The sequence below is a fragment of the Gadus macrocephalus genome, chromosome 8, assembly GCF_031168955.1.
Source record: "Gadus macrocephalus chromosome 8, ASM3116895v1".
In the NCBI taxonomy this organism is placed as follows: domain Eukaryota; kingdom Metazoa; phylum Chordata; class Actinopteri; order Gadiformes; family Gadidae; genus Gadus; species Gadus macrocephalus.
This window is the reverse complement of record NC_082389.1, coordinates 3,365,774-3,382,491: the sequence shown is the minus strand read 5'-3', so window position 1 is coordinate 3,382,491 and position 16,718 is coordinate 3,365,774. Positions and strand designations below refer to the sequence as shown.

At 47.5% G+C, this 16,718-nt stretch overlaps 2 protein-coding genes across 4 annotated transcripts in view; one reads left to right on the top strand and one right to left on the bottom strand.

Moving 5' to 3' along the window:
• Positions 1 to 463: 463 nt before the first annotated feature.
• On the top strand, positions 464 to 10,869 carry tmem71 (transmembrane protein 71). 3 transcript variants are annotated; one of them, XM_060058067.1, is made up of 11 exons: positions 464 to 688; positions 2,837 to 2,918; positions 3,337 to 3,425; positions 3,613 to 3,661; positions 3,836 to 4,048; positions 5,180 to 5,376; positions 6,232 to 6,426; positions 6,646 to 6,715; positions 6,856 to 6,911; positions 7,125 to 7,174; positions 7,443 to 10,869. In XM_060058067.1, the coding sequence occupies exons 3-11, from the start codon at positions 3,395 to 3,397 to the stop codon at positions 7,464 to 7,466; spliced, it is 885 nt and encodes a 294-aa protein (XP_059914050.1). In that variant the 5' UTR covers positions 464 to 688; positions 2,837 to 2,918; positions 3,337 to 3,394; the 3' UTR covers positions 7,467 to 10,869. The 3 variants fall into 3 exon arrangements, with proteins under 3 accessions (XP_059914050.1, XP_059914049.1, XP_059914048.1); XM_060058066.1 differs by lacking the exon at positions 2,837 to 2,918 and having other exon boundaries at positions 465 to 688; positions 3,331 to 3,425; XM_060058065.1 differs by lacking the exon at positions 2,837 to 2,918 and having other exon boundaries at positions 475 to 688.
• The window catches only part of LOC132462656 (uncharacterized), an 18,655-nt gene continuing 12,309 nt past the window's right edge, over positions 10,373 to 16,718 (bottom strand). Inside the window, exons 9-12 of the mRNA XM_060058308.1 lie at positions 14,971 to 15,339; positions 14,592 to 14,686; positions 14,022 to 14,100; positions 10,373 to 13,321 (exon numbers count right to left, since the gene is read on the bottom strand). Coding sequence (XP_059914291.1) covers positions 12,360 to 13,321; positions 14,022 to 14,100; positions 14,592 to 14,686; positions 14,971 to 15,339 — 1,505 coding nt within the window. The 3' untranslated portion in view covers positions 10,373 to 12,359. The remainder of the gene's footprint in view (positions 13,322 to 14,021; positions 14,101 to 14,591; positions 14,687 to 14,970; positions 15,340 to 16,718) is intronic.

Here is a 16,718-nt window from a genome sequence, read left to right as displayed (position 1 = left end):
TGACAGATGTCAGTGTGTTAATAGGAGCATATATATATATTTTATTTTATTTTATTTTTTCCTGTTATTTTTATATTAAGGGTTTTTTTATAATATTACACTTATTTTGATACCTAATAAAAGGTTGTACAACATGAAGCGTTAATGTGTGTTCAGTTGAAAAACACGGCTGGTGCATGAATGTAAATATGTGGCCGGCAGATGTCAGGCTTTCCAACGGTTAAGTAGGGATTTTAGTGAGTTAAACTTTTAAAGTCCAGTCTACCCTCCCTGATAAGACTGAGACACCAGCCCGGAATCTATCGCGGACGTTGACTTTCGTCAACAATATAACGAAACTAATCGAGTGTATGACGTCAGCTCTCAGCTGTGGCCCCTGCACCACGTGACGAGGTGCAGCGGGGTCTCCGGGCCCCGCCCACTCCGGGTCTGGTAGTGGAGCAGCGTCTCTTGGCCCCGCCCACCCCGGGACTGGTGGTCGAGCAGGGTCTCTTGGCCCCGCCCACCCTGGCTCTGGTATTTCCCTTGTGGGCGGGGCTGTCGGGCACATCGAGTCCTCTGTTCCCCTGATCTGTCAAAACACAAAGCAGCCTACATCAGAGGAAGGACCTACCGTTAAAGTACAACGAGTTTATTAAAAGTCGGAGCTTTGGTGTCCCGGAGACTCGGAGAGGGCGACGCGGTGACGGTGAGGCGCTCAGAGCTTCCTCTCCCTCTGCTTGGTTTTTATAAGGATCAGTAGATTAAGCGCAGATTGTTATTTTAAGGCGTGGAATACAATGCATAGTTTGGGGGCGTGGGTTTTTTATTGGGTGAATGTCGACTAGTGGTTTTGTTTGTGAAGTTTCAAATAAATAAAATGGTTCATTTTCACTTTAGTTACTTCAGCGTCGGGGCATTGTCTTGTATTTGCGTGCAAAGTGGAACAGTCCATTGCACTCACTTTGGTGCTTGTGATGTGGTATTTTAATTGATTAGGATTGGCCCCATCCATGTTGCTGGTGGATGTAGACGCTGTGGTATATGCAGGATATAGTTCTGATATTTCGGGGTACCGGTGAGATGGAGATGGAGAGGAATGGTTTGGGGTGATGACAGAGGGGAGATGGGGGTGCAGACGAATGGTTTGCCCCGCGCCCCTCTTCCTGCAGCGCGTCTTCCTCCAACATCATCACCTGCCGTATGCTAGGATGGTGTCGAGAAAGGCTATCACAAACACCCCCAGTTAACGCAAATCCTCATTGCATGTTTTGTTTTATTTAAATCATTCCTAATATTTGTCCAGTGGCTTTTATTTATTATGATGCATCATAAATGCATGAATATTTTTCCTATAGATTTCAGGATTTATAGGACCGTATCTTTCACTATCTAAATATTAGCTATATTATAGCGGTAGGGCCGATGCTACATTCAAATGTACATATATTGGATCACATTCTGTGTGCATATTTAATAACTGAAAAATGACGTTATCCAGTTGTAACCACAGTTCCTCAGCTAAAGGCTGCAGAGAGAAGATAAAGCGTGACGTCTCGGTTACTTCCGCAGGAACCTGGCACGATTGTGAGGTTTGCGACTTGTTTCTAGTGAGTCTGAGAACAAGCCACAACATGTTTCTCAAACTACAGCACATTGTGACCAGTGTCACGTGATCAATCACAATCAGTGACTTCAATAATAAACCAATCTGTATCAACCATTATGATATTGTTTTGAATCCAAAAGTAAGGCTTTGACTCTTAGAACATTCTGGTCGTAGAGGCAGTTGTGTCGGTCATGTTATGAGGTCATCTCCTCTGAAGAGTCACATGCTCGGTCGTTTTTTTCGTTATCATCATCTGTTCTATTCTGAGTTGGGGCCCCGAAGGCCGTAGACACACACACACACACACACACACACACACACACACACACACACACACACACACACACACACACACGCGCGCGCGTGCGCATACCAGCGTTTGATATGATGGGCCTTGTTGGCATGGCAATGCCCCCATCATTGCTGCTGGTGTGTGAGAGGCAGAGTACAGTACAGTACTTAGACTGACCTGTGTGTGTGTGTGTGTGTGTGTGTGTGTGTGTGTGTGTGTGTGTGTGTGTGTGTGTGTGTGTGTGTGTGTGTGGTCGGAGGGGTTATGGATGAAGTTGCAATTCAAATGAAAACATTTGAGAGGGAGAGGGAGGGGAGGGGAGGGGAGGGGAGGGCGAGAAAGCGGGACAAAGGGAGACAAACGTCCTCTCCAAACACTGTAGTCTCTGTTTTAGTCCCTCGACACACACACACACACACACACACATGCACCCCCCCCCACACACACACACTGACACTGACAGTGACACACATGCACACGCCCTCTGACACACACGTAATCACGCACACAGACACGTCTACGTAGCAAAGGCTGTTGGGTCTTTGGCTGGACATGTGTTCGAACAGTCAGACGGCAGACTGTTGGACGACAGTCCTAGCATGGCTTTATAAATGAATATTATATGAACGTTGTTATAACATTATGAAACATTGATCCATAGTGTGTGAAGTGTCCAGGGTAGGACGGGGTTAACAGGACGTCTGACATCACGCTTGTTTTCCTTCCCTCTCCGGAATTTCTCCCAAGGATCTTTCCCATCGCGCCCGTTAGAAAACTCTGGCTCCAGTGACACAGAGTTGACCGTTTTTATGATCATAAAAGAATACAATAAAATAGGTTATTAGTTGAGCCCCAGAGGGATTTATGGATCCATTGCCGTGACAGCATGTGGATATAAAATACACCAAACCTTTTCTCTTCAGTAGGAATAAGTTGGGCCTCTGTGTCTCTTCCAGCCTTACCAGTTAGCTTCTGGTGGCTGGACTGGTTCAGTGGGAAGCAGACCACTCTAAGGCTGTCAACACAGGGGCTAATCTGGTAGGTTAGGAAAGAGAGACCTATTTTTCAATCTAATCCATAATCTCTAATCAGGACACAGAAGAAACAACTATGTTTCACTTTGATTGAGATGTTGTATACTAAAGATTATCTCTCTGTCTCTGTCTCTGTCTCTGTCTCTCTCTCTCTCTCTCTCTCTCTCTCTCTCTCTCTCTCTCTCTCTCTCTCTCTCTCTCTCTCTCTCTCTTTCTCTGTTGCTACAAACTGGCACAACATACAATGTTTATGTCTGGTATTCGGGGTGTGAAGGTGATACTTTCTGGCTAGCGTTTGGAAGCCTTCTTGCTGGTGTTTGGAGTTCCAGCAGCAGCTGCTTTAGCAGTCACCTTTTCTTATTCTCTGGCTGGGAGTCTGGAGGTCTCTAATGTTGTTTGTTTCTCCTCCTCTGCAGACAGAGAAGAAGAAGAAGAAGAAGTGGTCCTCCTCCTCCCCTTCGTCACCCGCTCTCGGACGCCATGGCTCTGTTCTTCTCCAGGGCCGTCACCAGTACGACCAACACACACCAGAGCCAACACACACACACACACACACACACACACACACACACACTAGAGCCCGATCGATATCAGACGATTTTATTACGAGTACTTAATGTTGAACTCTTATTTACTTCCTGTTGAACTCTTTGTTTACTTCCTGGTGAACTCTTCTCGCCAACTCTCTTCTCCTCCAGGTTCTCCAATCAAACAGCGGCCCTCGCAGGCCGACCAATCATTTCAGAGGTACAGTGTTGTTCTTCTTCCTGCACACACACACACACACCCATGCACAAGTACACACACGCACAAGCACACGCACACATAGAACACACCCTACAGCGAACACATCGACGTGGAGCCCCCCCCCCACCTATCGCCCGCCTGGCCTAACGATGCTCCGCCTGCTCCCCCCCGCAGCCTGGACCTGTCGCTCCTCTCTGACGACTCCTCCTTCTCCTGCTACTCCTCCAACCCGGCGGGCGGCTCCCCCTGCTCCTGCCGCCGCTCCCGCCGCCTGCTCACCAACGGCTACTACGTCCTGGGGGAGGACAGCGTGGTCTGGGACGACCAGGGCAACGTCTCCCTCACCCCCTCCAAGACCAACGTGTCCTACAAGGAGAACCTGGTCAGGTGAGAGGAACCTCTAAGAGCCGCCCCCCTGTCCCAATACGGACCCAGTGGCCCAGTAGCACTCAGCACAACCACAGTCTTCTATACTGGTGGACTGAGGGAGCTCCCCAGTACAACCACAGTCTTCTACTGGTGGAAACCAGTAGAAGATTTCCTCGCGTTAAATATGTTATGAGCAGGCTGGGCGCCACACTGTCGCACGAATGACTTCATGCACGAAGCCCGGGGGACAGACGCCGTAGTGTTGTGCAGCGGGTTAGGTAACTCTGTAAACACCTGGTAAAGCGCTCCGTCGGATGACATCTGACTGGCACGCTGATGAGGTCACCGCCCCCTGGAGGCCCACTAACCTGTTAGTGTGTGTGTGTGTGTGTGTGTGTGTGTGTGTGTGTGTGTGTGTGTGTGTGTGTGTGTGTGTGTGTGTGTGTGTGTGTGTGTGTGTGTGTGTGTGTGTGTGTGCTTGTGTGTGTGTTCCGGGAGCCAGTGGGTTATGTCATCGGCTTGTGTTGCTAGGAGACGCGTTGTTTACATTTTTAAGTTCCTCAGCATCAGGTTTGCCAAGCTGTCGTCATTAAATGCTAACACATATGTTGGAAATACTTGACTATTCAAACCAGTTGTGTTAATAAGAAAGATCTGGTTTCAATCAACGACTTGATTTATGATTGGGGCATTTCAGACACCCTTTGCCATCTCTACTGGCAATTACGGTCAAATCTAATTGTTCCCCTATTTGTTATTTCTTTGTCGTGGTTGCCTGGAATTAAAGGATCTGCTACCAACTGACAGTTTAATGTGTGTTGCCTTCAATGATTATCAAATGTATTTTTTTTAAATAAGTAGTGGAGATAACTCTTCGTGCTCCCCCTCTGAGTCGACTTTCTTACGTTCTAAACGCATTGTGAAGCATCTTCTCCTATCTTTGTTGTGTACGGGGAATCGGTTATCCTAGCGATTGTTAGTGCTCGGCACTTGGTTCTATGAACATCCTTACTGTACCGACCCTGATATATTGCTGTTTCTCTTTCTCCTGACAAATGTATTTATTGCCTTGGATTAAAGTGTCTGCTAAATCAATGTAAAATGTGCCAGTGCTGTACCAATAGCCGGCCTTCCCTCGTCTCTCTCTAGAGTGTTCCGGCGTAAGCGACGTTCCCGGCGCTCGCTAGCTAGCCTGCTCAGCGGCGTGACGGAGACGTGTCAGACGTGGCTCGACGAGAAGGTGTTCGGGGGCGTGTTCACAAGCGCCGTCGACGCCGACGCCGACGAACCGACCCGGATGGAGCTCAGCACGCCAGAACCTGAGAGCACCTTCAGTTTTACCTACGGTGAGGAGAGCCGCTAGCTAGTTGACACCACTAGCTAACGCTGCAAGCTAACAAGTCAGGTGCTGTGTCTGAAATCGCGCACTTAAATTGAGTGCACTTCATTATCCCTACAGTACACTTACTGATAGGCGCAGTGCTCTCATTTCTAGCGTGCGCTGTCAAAACAGCCTTCGCGCACCTATACCGGAAATGAGTTTGCAGTTTGACGGTTCTTCTTCTGTGGTATTTTTTTTTCTGCTTGATCATTTCCATAATTCGCCCAACAAGTTTTAGATTGTTTTTGAGTGCGCCACCGAGGTACTTCCAGTGTAAAATTATGTCTGGCTGCATCCAACGTTTTTAAGTGAGGTTATTTTACTGTAAGCATAATTGCAAGCATGTTAATTATACTTGTTAATTAAAAAACACTTGAACAGTCTTGGTAGATAATCTTGTTTTTTGATTTGTCGAATGCCTGTCAAAAGTCAGTCGACGTCAGACTCTAGCAGCAGTGTAGTGAAGAGCACCACCTAGTGGCGACTTGGTGTCACTACAGCACAAAACGGAGGTCAAAAAGACCTGGCGGGCGAAAGTAGTCAGGGTTCAATTCCACGAGAAATGTAGGTCCAAAACCACAGTTTTAACTCATTGTATTTTACTGTAAGCATAAGTATGTTAAATTCCCACAATTTAAAAGTTTTAACGCAGTGTATTTAATGTAAGCACCACAGCATGTTTAATCCGCCAATATCATTTTGATCAAGTTATGTCTATCCAAAACCACAGTTTCGAATTTAGTGTATTTTACTGTAAGCAACATAGTATGATGTTAAATTTCACATAAAAATGTCAGATTATTTGTTGCCTCCCTTCCAGACCACAGCGAGATCATCTCCCCTCCACAGAAGGAGGCCCCTCCCCCCCGGATCCTCTTCCAGGAGGAGATCTGCACTGAGACCTGTCACTCACATGAGCAGTTCACCCAATCACTGGGTGGCCTGTCCGAAGTCCCGCCTACCCCTCTGGTCTTTCACAGTAACAGCTGCTGTTCCTCCCCAGAAAGACAGACAGGTGAGACAGGTGAGACAGACAGACAGGACAGACGGACGGACGGACGGACAGATATAAAAATATATAGAGACATATAGAGATAAAGAGACACAGACAGAGTTATAGAGACATTCTGAACGATAGAGACAGAGAGACTGATATATAGACAGAAGGGTGTACTGGAAGCCAACCTTTGTGTGTGTGTGTGTGTGTGTGTGTGTGTGTGTGTGTATGCTTCAGGTTCATCGACGATGAAGTCCTTGCTCAGCTTCCTCTTCACCTTCTTCATCTGCGCCTCCCTCCTCTCCTGGTAAGGCTTTCTCTCGATGAAGGTAGAACCAACAGTTAGCCACCAGCATTTGAACGCCAGTCGTTCTGCATGGAGCTCCTCATGGTCTGATAATCAATACTTCGATCGGACACTGATCAGCACGACTTTCTGCCCCGCAGGTCGCTGCTGTGGGCAGCAGCATCTGCTGCGCTCATCACCATCCTGGCCTTCATGCGTAAGTAGAACAAGGTTTTCCTTTAATGATACCTTTCTGTTGTGGTTGTACTGGGCTTCTCCCAGGGTCCACCAGTAGAAGACTGGGGTTGTACTGGGTAGCTTGAGTGTTGAAACATTGTGTGAATCAGCCACCATGCTAAGTCTGGAAGCTAAAGCGTGGCCAGCCTACGGCTTTCGTTCTGTGTTTTTAACGGCGCCTCTCTTCTTCTAGTCTTCAGTAAGACGGGACCGATGGGTGGATGGAGGACAGCCAAGACAGAGGTGAGTCAGCATACAGTACTTAAAGGACCCCATATTCTACCACCAGTGTGAGTGTGTGCATGAATGGGTGAAAGTTAGGCGATATTGTAAAGTGCTTTGAGTGGCCACTGCAGTTGATTTACCACCAGGGGTGATGTTGAAAAAGCTACCCATTAGTGACATCACAGGTGGGAGTGTCCCCACAGATGTATGATGGGTAGATGGTGCCACTTTAATTTGATCAAAGCCAATCATCACTTCATAACTTTTTGATTTTATGATTTTACAGGATATCACGTCGAAGAATGAGTAGACACGGGCGTCGTCCACGGCAACCCCCCCCCCCCCCCTGGTTTCCTGGAACACACACACATACTCAAATGCACATACACACACATTGATGCAACTATCTATGGAGCATTCAAGTAAAAACAGGGATTGGAGTTAATGTGGGAGGTACAAGATTTAGAGTATTTTATTATATGTTTGAATGAATTATCTGCATGTGAGTTGCACCTAAAAGAATGACGGCGAGCTCCGTAAGGACTTCAGATGGTTATCTATGAATTAAAACATATTTATTAAAAAATAAATATAAAGATTGTTGCCCCTAAAATAGGGGCCTTATAAACAAAAGGCTGTTCTTCGAATATGGCCGACAATTGACTCTTGAGACTATTTGTTTGTTAAACTTTGACCTCGCTAGTCTCACTCGATAACAAAAAGTCACCAGAACTTGCAGAGCTCGCAGTGCTTCAGATAAGATGATGTAACTCTTTTTTTACTGTACTTTTTAAAAGTCGTACATTATATTCTATTTGTAGATTAGCTTGGCCTTTTTGGGGGCTTTTCAAAGTGACCAATTCTTTCAGGATTATATTGCCCTGAATGAAAGAAAAATATAAACCTAATCCTCAACAGAATCAGGTCCAGATGTTGATGAAGCATTGAATAGTTACTACTAAGTATTTTCTACTTAGTGTTCAGTATTGGCTGAGAGAGCCAGTACCCATATAACTTCAACTACCTGTAAACATTACCTGTCTAAGGTTAACGTGCCATATTTTTCCTGCGAAAAATAGGAATGAGGAGTTTTGTTCCAAAATAAAATAAACATCATTCTTGTGCCTAAAATTGGGACTGTTATCGGAAATAGCAGTTTTCCGCAAGTAGCTCTCTGAAAACGGTAATAAATGAGCTTGACTTTTTTACTAGCTCTCGCTAACAACAACTATATCCAATGGTGAGATATTGTTTGTTTTTGTATATTATGTTTTGTAACAAAACTCTTCAGCTTTCTAAGTGCCTTTGTTCACGATAGCCAATAGGATTCCCTAGACTGCATTGTGGATTGACTCGAAGCCAATCTGAATAGACAGCAATAACACTCTCTATATATATATATATCTCTTAAAAGGAGACTTTTTAAAATGAAATGTGTCCTAACATTCAGGCCAGGGCGTCTCTAGTTCTAAAATAATCTAGGGCGTTTAATTTACCCCTCCTGGTGTCCCAGGAGGGCGGGTGTTAATGCCTCAGAATAGGTTCCAAGGACAAACATACCTGCGGACAACACCTGTCCACATTAAGTCCTCCATCGGCTGGAAGAACATTGAGGGGACAGTGCCTTCAGAGATGCGCGTTCTGCCCTGTAGGATTCAAACCCCAACCCTACAGGTTTCTGCCAGCCTGATGAAACCAAGAAAATTGTATCATGGGGGTGATATCCAGCTAGTTAACTAGTTTATTGTGACATACTGTCAATCGTTAATGGCACCAATTTGACCACAAGCTATTTCTTAATAAATTTAGTGATGTCACAAGTAGGAAATGTCAACCCAATTGAATAATGGATGGATCAGCCTACCAGTTTTGGAGCAGTCCACTGAGTAGGCTGGTAGGTTGAGCTTCTTTTGGCTAATCACCATGACAGCTGGTGGGGAACAGACCTGTCATTAAGAAGGTGATGAGAGTCAGCTGTTAATGCTGCTGGAACTTACTCGTTGAACCCCGGTCTGCCAAAGTAGGTGACTGCTTGATTCCCTTCTGAAAGATTTATATTTATATATTCTTCACTATATATTGAACCAGCGATAACTAAACGTAAGGCACCTCTGGTAGACATAAACTGTGAGCTGTTTAGTGACTGGGTAGATCGAGAGGAACTCGGATCCGCCAGCATTTTTTGTAAAAAGGCACATTTTAATGCTGTTTGTCCGCAAAAGATTAAGTATCCCGATAAACAAATTGTTTTTCGTCAGGAAAAATTGCGTGAAAGGTGAATTGAGCGTAAGGGGAATCGGGTTCAGAAGGAATTTCAACCTTTAATCATGTCGGGGCCTCAGATTACACCAGGCTTAGTAGGATGTTCGACCGAGGAAGGGGTGAAGTGTGCCATCAGTCACTGAAGGCACAGCTCACTCCTTTCTTTATATACTGTAAGGTTTTATACTGTAATGTCGGGGGTGTATGTTATTGGTCTGCCTCTGGTTCGTTCAGACACAACCAGTTATGGTGTGGGTTAGATCTAGATTTGATCCGGTTCATCTGTGTTTTGAACCAGATTACATTCCTGTTGAAGAATGTTGCGATCGTATTGAGTCTTCTCAAAGTGCCACCTTTCATGGTGAACGGATTCAACGTTAATGAAATGGCTTTGTGATCGATGAGCCTCACCTCATCACCACAGCCGACCCAGTGAATCTCTGGAGGAGAATTGAGAAAACGAGCGCTCTGCATTTGAAACGGGCCATGATTCATATGCGCACATTTGGGATTCATAGGGGCTGGATAAGGGCTACTAGGCCTACTGCGAATGCATGCCCGAAGGATAATATAAAAAATATAAAGTGGATGTTTTTCAAACCTGATGCAATGTTTTTATATGCATTTGTGACTTAAGTGTTTTTGGTATCTGTATCTATCTCTTTATCTGATATTTCTAGATAATTTCAGAATTGCCTTCACTTTTATAGAAATGCGATGATGTCCTTAAAGTCCATAGGAACAGCTTGAGTTTGCAAGGGAGTCAAAATAACTTAATCTCCAAATCTAAATGTTTTGGATGCCCTGGGTGCCGATTGATCCTCCAGGCCACAGGAGCTGGCTGATCAGTCATGAGCCGTTCAAATACTGTCCACTTGTGACATCATTAGTGGCCTAATGCACTCCTCTACTAGTGGGAGGGGCTAAGAGAAATTTAGCTCATGAGAAATGTCGTTTTTATAGCTTATCGATCCTGGAAACCGCTCCTCGTATGGGCTTTAAGTGACTCGTACATATAAGCTTTAGCCTCTTTAGGCCAACAATGTGATATATTTACTGTTCAAGGAAACAGTGTACAATTGACAAATTTCATTCTTTTGTTTTGGCTCCCAAAGATGGAAATGTGGTACTTGTTGTACTGCTTGTGGAAGCACTTTTTTAAATTATTTTAGAGGTTACAACTACCCTTTATATAAATGTGTGTCTATTCTTAAGCACTTTTAGCACTATAATGTTAAGTTCCGAATATACTTTTTTGTATTCCATACTTAAAACGATTAGGAAAAGACTAACGATGGGAGTTGCCCACTAATGACATATTAAACACAGAATAGTGCTGTCAAAATATTTGGGAATAGATGGTTTAAGTACTGTGTAATATATATTCTAGTGTCAGTGTTACCGTGAATTGTATTCTGGATGTATTGGTAATTAAAAAAAGGTATTAAAGACATGTTTGTACGTCATCCTGTTTCATAGTACACCAGCACCGTAGAACCGGGACATGGATACGTCGAGTTATATTTGTGTGGTTCATCCTGAGGTCTGTGATCCCAGTACAGCCTTCGTTGTCAGTGAGGAGAAAACGTCCAAGATGCCTTTTGTGTTCGTTGTGGCTACCTCTTTGTGGTTTAATGTTTATTCTATGTTTTACGTCCTGGCACATAAAAATAATACTTAGCATTGTGTAGCATCTTATCCTAGCTATCTTTGTTGTATACGGGGAATGGGTGAACCTAGCGATTGTTAGTGCTTGACACTTGGTTCTATGATCATCCTTACCGTACCGACAGCGGTATATTGTTTCTCCTTCTGAAAAATGTACAACGTAAGTCGCTTTGGGTAAAAGCGTCTGCTAAATGCCTTAAACGTAAAAATGAATGTTATCGAAACATTAGTGGTTTATAAGTTAGTTGGCACTTAAAAAAAGAGTTTATTAATCCCAGACAGGAAAATAGGCTAACAAAGAATGTAGGGTTTCAGCCCGGTTTAAAGAGTATATTTAGAATGTCCAACACACTCTTAAGGGTGCAGCGTGTAAATTGAGGGGCAGCTAGCGATGAGGTGCTTAAGACCCCGTCCCCACCAGTGCCGATTGGGCTAGATTTCCGATCTTGCAAGACTGCCCCACACATCTCTCCGTTTCCGAAGGGCCGAGGAGAAGCTACGGGGGCCAGTTGGTACGTCCAAAATGATGTCAACACCCACTTTAGACTGACGAGATTTATAAATTGTACGTACTCGTTATTTAGTCTGTAAAAACTATAGATCATAACTTACAAGTAGGATAGCGATTATAAAAACAGTCTTTGGAGCTGTTGGTCCATTCTGGGCTACTGTAGAAACATGGCAGGCTCCGTGGAGGCGGACCCCCCCCCGTGTGGATATAAAGAGCTCATTCTAGGGTCACAACACGATTCGTATTCTCATGGGATAATGCACTACTAAAAACAACATTTCCATTTCTTCAGAGTCTGTTCGGCTCGATGCAACTCGAGTCTTCACACTGCTTCTTTAAAGTCTTTAAGTGGTACGTTTTCAACAGTCCCATGAAGCGCCCTGTCCAACCGGTGCTGGTTCCAATAGCGCGTTTCCACCGGAGGGTTCGGTTTGGTTCGCAAAAGGTGCGGCGCGGTTCGCGTTTCCACCGCCAAAAGTGGGCGTGACCCAGACTGGGCCGTACTGAGCCGTACTCGTTTCGCGCTCGTCTCCAGTACTCCGTTGGGGTACTGAGACGCCTGAAAGGGTGCCGGCAAGTTCGAGCTACACGCGCCCTCCCTTGATTGGTCGACAGAATCGTATCGGATTCTGAGGCGTGCAGACGGTTTGATCCGTTAATCCCGATCATTGAGAAACCATAATTTAACCACCATCGGACGGCACCTCGCAAAAAAGTACTCCCATGTTTTAGGTCCAAGCCAGGTGCGAGGTCAGTCAGGGGTCACTGGAACATGGCGGGCAGCTGCTTGTCGGCGCCGTGCAGCACCACGTGTCGCCGCAGGTGATTGGCCGAGATGAAGGTCTTGTTGCAGTACTGGCAGGTGAACTGCTTGCAGCCCGTGTGCACGCTCATGTGCACCTTGAGCGAGCCCGACTGGGCGAAGCGCTTGCCGCAGTGCACGCAGCCGTAGCGCTTCTCGCCCGTGTGCACGCTCTGGTGGCGCTTCAGGTTGCTGGAGTCGGAGAAGCGCTTGCCGCACAGCGGGCAGCTGAAGGGCTTCTCGCCCGTGTGCACGCGGATGTGCGTCTTCAGGTTCTTCAGGCACGCCAGCGTCTTGCCGCAGAAGCTGCAGATAAAGGTCTTCCCCTCGGCGGGGTCGTCGCGGGTACTGTAGGCCCCGCCCCCGCCGCCGCCGCCGAAGCCGTCCCAGTCGTCCTGCAGCACGAATGCGCTCGCCACCGCCGGTACCTCCTTCCTGCCGGCCGCGTCGGCGGCGGCGGACGACGGCAGCGCCGCCGCCCTGGGGCCGGGCGGCGGGGGCTCGGGGCCGACCGCGTCGCCGAGGGTGAAGGGGAAGCGGAGGGGCATGTCGGAGGGCGGCGGGACGCCCAGCCGGCCGGGGCCGAGGGCGTAGGAGCAGCCGGGCTCCTCCTCTTCCTCCTCCTCCTCCTCCTCCTCGGGGGCGGGGCCGGGCAGCAGGGAGCAGCGGGGCGGGGCCGGGGGCTCCTCGTCGTACAGCATGCAGTCGTAGCCGCCCGCGTCCCGCTCGCCGTCCGCGGGGACCAGGATGCCCTCAGGGCGGGGCCGGGGGGCGGGCGCGGGGGCCGCGGGGGCGGGGCCGTCCCAGGAGCACGGCCCGTCGCCCACGTCCTTCTTGGTCTCCACTTCCTGTTTGGCGAGCGGGGGCAGCAGGGCTTCTGCGTCGGGGTCGCCGTTGCGAAGGAGGTCGTCGTGGAAACCTTCTGGAACCCAGAGGGGAGGAGCCAGAGTTTACATTCAGCGCCTCTTTTGTTACCGTGGATCAGGGCTTTGACTTTTGCCCAAAAATCATATTTGAAGTTTGATTTGTTTATTAATATTAGAATATATTCGAATATTTATTAATAATATTTTGACCATTAAATGCCTTCAGTAAGACCTTGATTGGGCTTCGAGGGGGGTTTGTTTACCGCGTTGCTATGGTTACCGGTCTTGCGTGTTTAGGTTTCAAATAAATCGAATAGACTGCGTCGGGTTCTCCGACGTCTCTCCCTCTTGGCCTGCCCATAACAGGTTCAAATATTAAGGGCTGCCTAATATTCATTCGAATTTTGTTTTATTTTTTGAGACTCGAATTATATTCGAATAATTATGTTCGGAGTCAAAGCCCTACCGTGGATGTTATAATAGCAGTGCTAAATGTGGAGACGTGAAGACTTCGGCTAAGAAGGACCCTCAAAGGTCATACTAATATACTATATATGATACTTGTATACCAAATAAACGGTTCTTAGCTCCATTATGGATGTAGTGTGAGGGTGCACTGTTTCGTGTGACAGAATTGTTCGTGTGACTTTATATTTATGGGGACCCCCCCCCCCCCCCCCTCATCCTCTTAATATAGTGATGTAGACTAGGGTGCTGTGGGTGCTAGCGGGTGAAGAGCGCCGTGCTTCGACTCACTGTCTTGCTGCCAGGGCTCATCCTCCTTCTCCACCTTGATGACGGGCGTCTGCAGTTTGACGGGGTTCTCCGGCGACGCCTGGGGGAGAACGACCGAGGCGTTTACAATCAGGCGATGCTTTTATCCAAAGCGACATGCAACCGTTCATTCACACCGACGGCGGCGGCGTCGGCCAAACTAAGGCGACAGCCAAACGAAGGCGACAGCCAGCTCGTCGGGAGCAGTCGGGGTGAGGCGTCTCGCTCGGGGACACCTTCACACTCGAAACGACAGCCTTCCGGCTACCGTCCACCTGCTCTACCTCCCGAGCTACTGTCGCCACTGTGAGATTAAGCCTCTGAACCCTGCAGGTCGTACAGGTTATAATGACCACGCTTTCAGCGGCTGTCACAAGCAGACTACACCAATCCCAGACATGTGAACAGTTCGAGGTGACTCGGGTAACGTGCGTCATCGCTCTCATCCTGTGGGGAAAGGCGTCGACGCAGGTCACATGATGGTGGGTGTGTCGCGTGTAGTACATTAACACCCTACGCATGGTGAAGGCAGCAGAAGGTGACCCCGTGTACCTTTCTGTGCACGCTCTCCTGCCCCGTGTCCCCGGACGCCTCCTCGGGGTCTCCGCACAGGAGAGGCACCTGGGCGGTGACGCGCGGCAGCTCACCTAGAACCACAGGTAGATGGTGAACAGACTGCATTTTGACAGCGCTTTTCTAACCAGCGGCCCCTCAAAAGCGGTTTACAACATCGCCCAACATTCAACCCATTCACTCACTGACGGCGGTGTCAGCCACGCAAGGCGACAGCCAGGGTGAGGTGGCCAACAGAAGCAGAGAAGCGAAGTGAACCCACCACAGTCGCAGGGGAACCTACCCACACCATGTCTCCACAGAATGGTTGTGGTCTAGCCACTGCGACCATCACAGCTTCCCCGGTCCAAACACTCACCCCCGTGGTGCCGCCTCAGCTCGTGGCCGAGATGGGACGCCCGCGCGCGGCTGCTGGCGAAGACGGAGCTGCCGACCCCGGCGGAGCGCAGGGCGGACACGCGGGCCACCTTGAGCTCCATGAGCCGCAGCTTCCTTCGCAGCGACTCGTTCTCCTTGTGGCCGCGGGAGATCTCCAGGTGCAGGACGGCGTAGCCATTGTCCACCAGCTCGCAGATCTCCGCCACGGCCGCGTTGGCCAGCACCTCCATGATGGAGGCCAGCTGGGCGTGCAGCTCGACCGGGGTGGCCGTCTTGTTCATGGCCGTGGTTGTCTTACACTTATCTTGACTAAGGGGTGTCCGTGTTTGGTCCACGACGGTATGGACAGTTTAATGATGTGTCCCCCAGCGGAAGTAAACAATGCCCCCCCTAGTCTAACCAGGAAGTGAAGGAACGGAAGGATTCCGGCCCAGTGTACGCATGCGCGACGATACTGCGGTGCGTTTTACTTTACTACGTGGATGATTTAATATTCCTGAAGATTACTTTATTGGCCCAGGGGGAAATTATTCAATGAAATAAAATGCAACATCGATTGAATTTAATAAAATATGTAAAATTGTAAACGGAGTTGTAAGGCATTACAAATATAGAAACATGTGCAGTACATAAGATATAAACAATTAAATAAAATGTGAAAACATAGATGTTGACAATTTATGCCCCTATATAAAATATACTAGAAAGTGGCGGAATGGTAAAGCTGTCAAACAGCCATGTAGCTTTTTACAAATACTTGATGTTCAGTACTCATGGTGCTCATGACCCCCGCACCCATGAGCTAAATAAACAATTGCATCATAGTTGTACATCATAGTTAACATGTAAATAAACCTCTAAATATAATAAGTGGGCCAACAAGCAGCGTGTGTGTGTGTGTGTGAAAACCCTCAGAGCCAAAATGTTGAATCTCTCTCCCTAAAAATGTATTATATTATAAACATGAAAATCCATTGAGCAGCTATAGTTGTGATCTCTATTACTCTTGTGTGCGGTGAAGTAATGATATAGTAAGGTAGGCCTATCTCTGAAACCGCCCCACTTTGGTTCTACTTCATGAAAATTGTACTAAAATTCAAATTTAATGGAGTGTGAGTGTGTCAGACGGTAAGAGGAGGTGAAAAAATGAAGTATTTGGCATATTAAATACAACTTTTTGATTATACTTTATTAACCGGGACGGATAAAAAGGACAAAACAATACACGGTCCTTCTAGTGGCAGGGACAACGTCCCTGAACATCACGTATAGATTCCAATATGACCTCTGAACACTAAAACGCAACCAACTGCTTCTTCCAATCAGCATCAGGCCTTGTTCAATTGGCAGCCATCTTGGCTCCAAACACTCATGCTGCGTTTCATTATCCATCCGTCTCGGAGGTCCGACACGCACAAACACGCCCCTTTCCCTCGGACAGCGAACTCGCAATCTCGGTTGACATCAGTGGTGGCCGAGCAAAATTCCGAGACAGAATTCCAGATGGCTGCGCCCGGTGTGACTTGAAGTATGAACTGTTTTCATTGTGCTTGGACCGCTTTGGTGGTTTAAATGGCAATTTCAATCACTCGTATTACTGCAATACCTTACTGCGTCCGTATATCTTCCCTATGGCCTATAGCGTACTTATTTTGGAGCGCTTGGTCCTCTGCCAATGCCACCGCGACAACAGCTTTCCGGGTGGCGTCGAATGTTTTCCTCCAACGA

What these genes read in the sequence shown, in the direction of transcription:
- tmem71 (XM_060058067.1), top strand. Translation starts at nt 3,395, where the DNA reads ATGGCTCTGTTCTTCTCCAGGGCCGTCACCA. An exon ending in CACCTTCAGTTTTACCTACG is followed by an intron (nt 5,377 to 6,231) that starts GTGAGGAGAGCC and finishes CCTCCCTTCCAG; the next exon opens with ACCACAGCGAGATCATCTCC. An exon ending in CTCCCCAGAAAGACAGACAG is followed by an intron (nt 6,427 to 6,645) that starts GTGAGACAGGTG and finishes TGTATGCTTCAG; the next exon opens with GTTCATCGACGATGAAGTCC.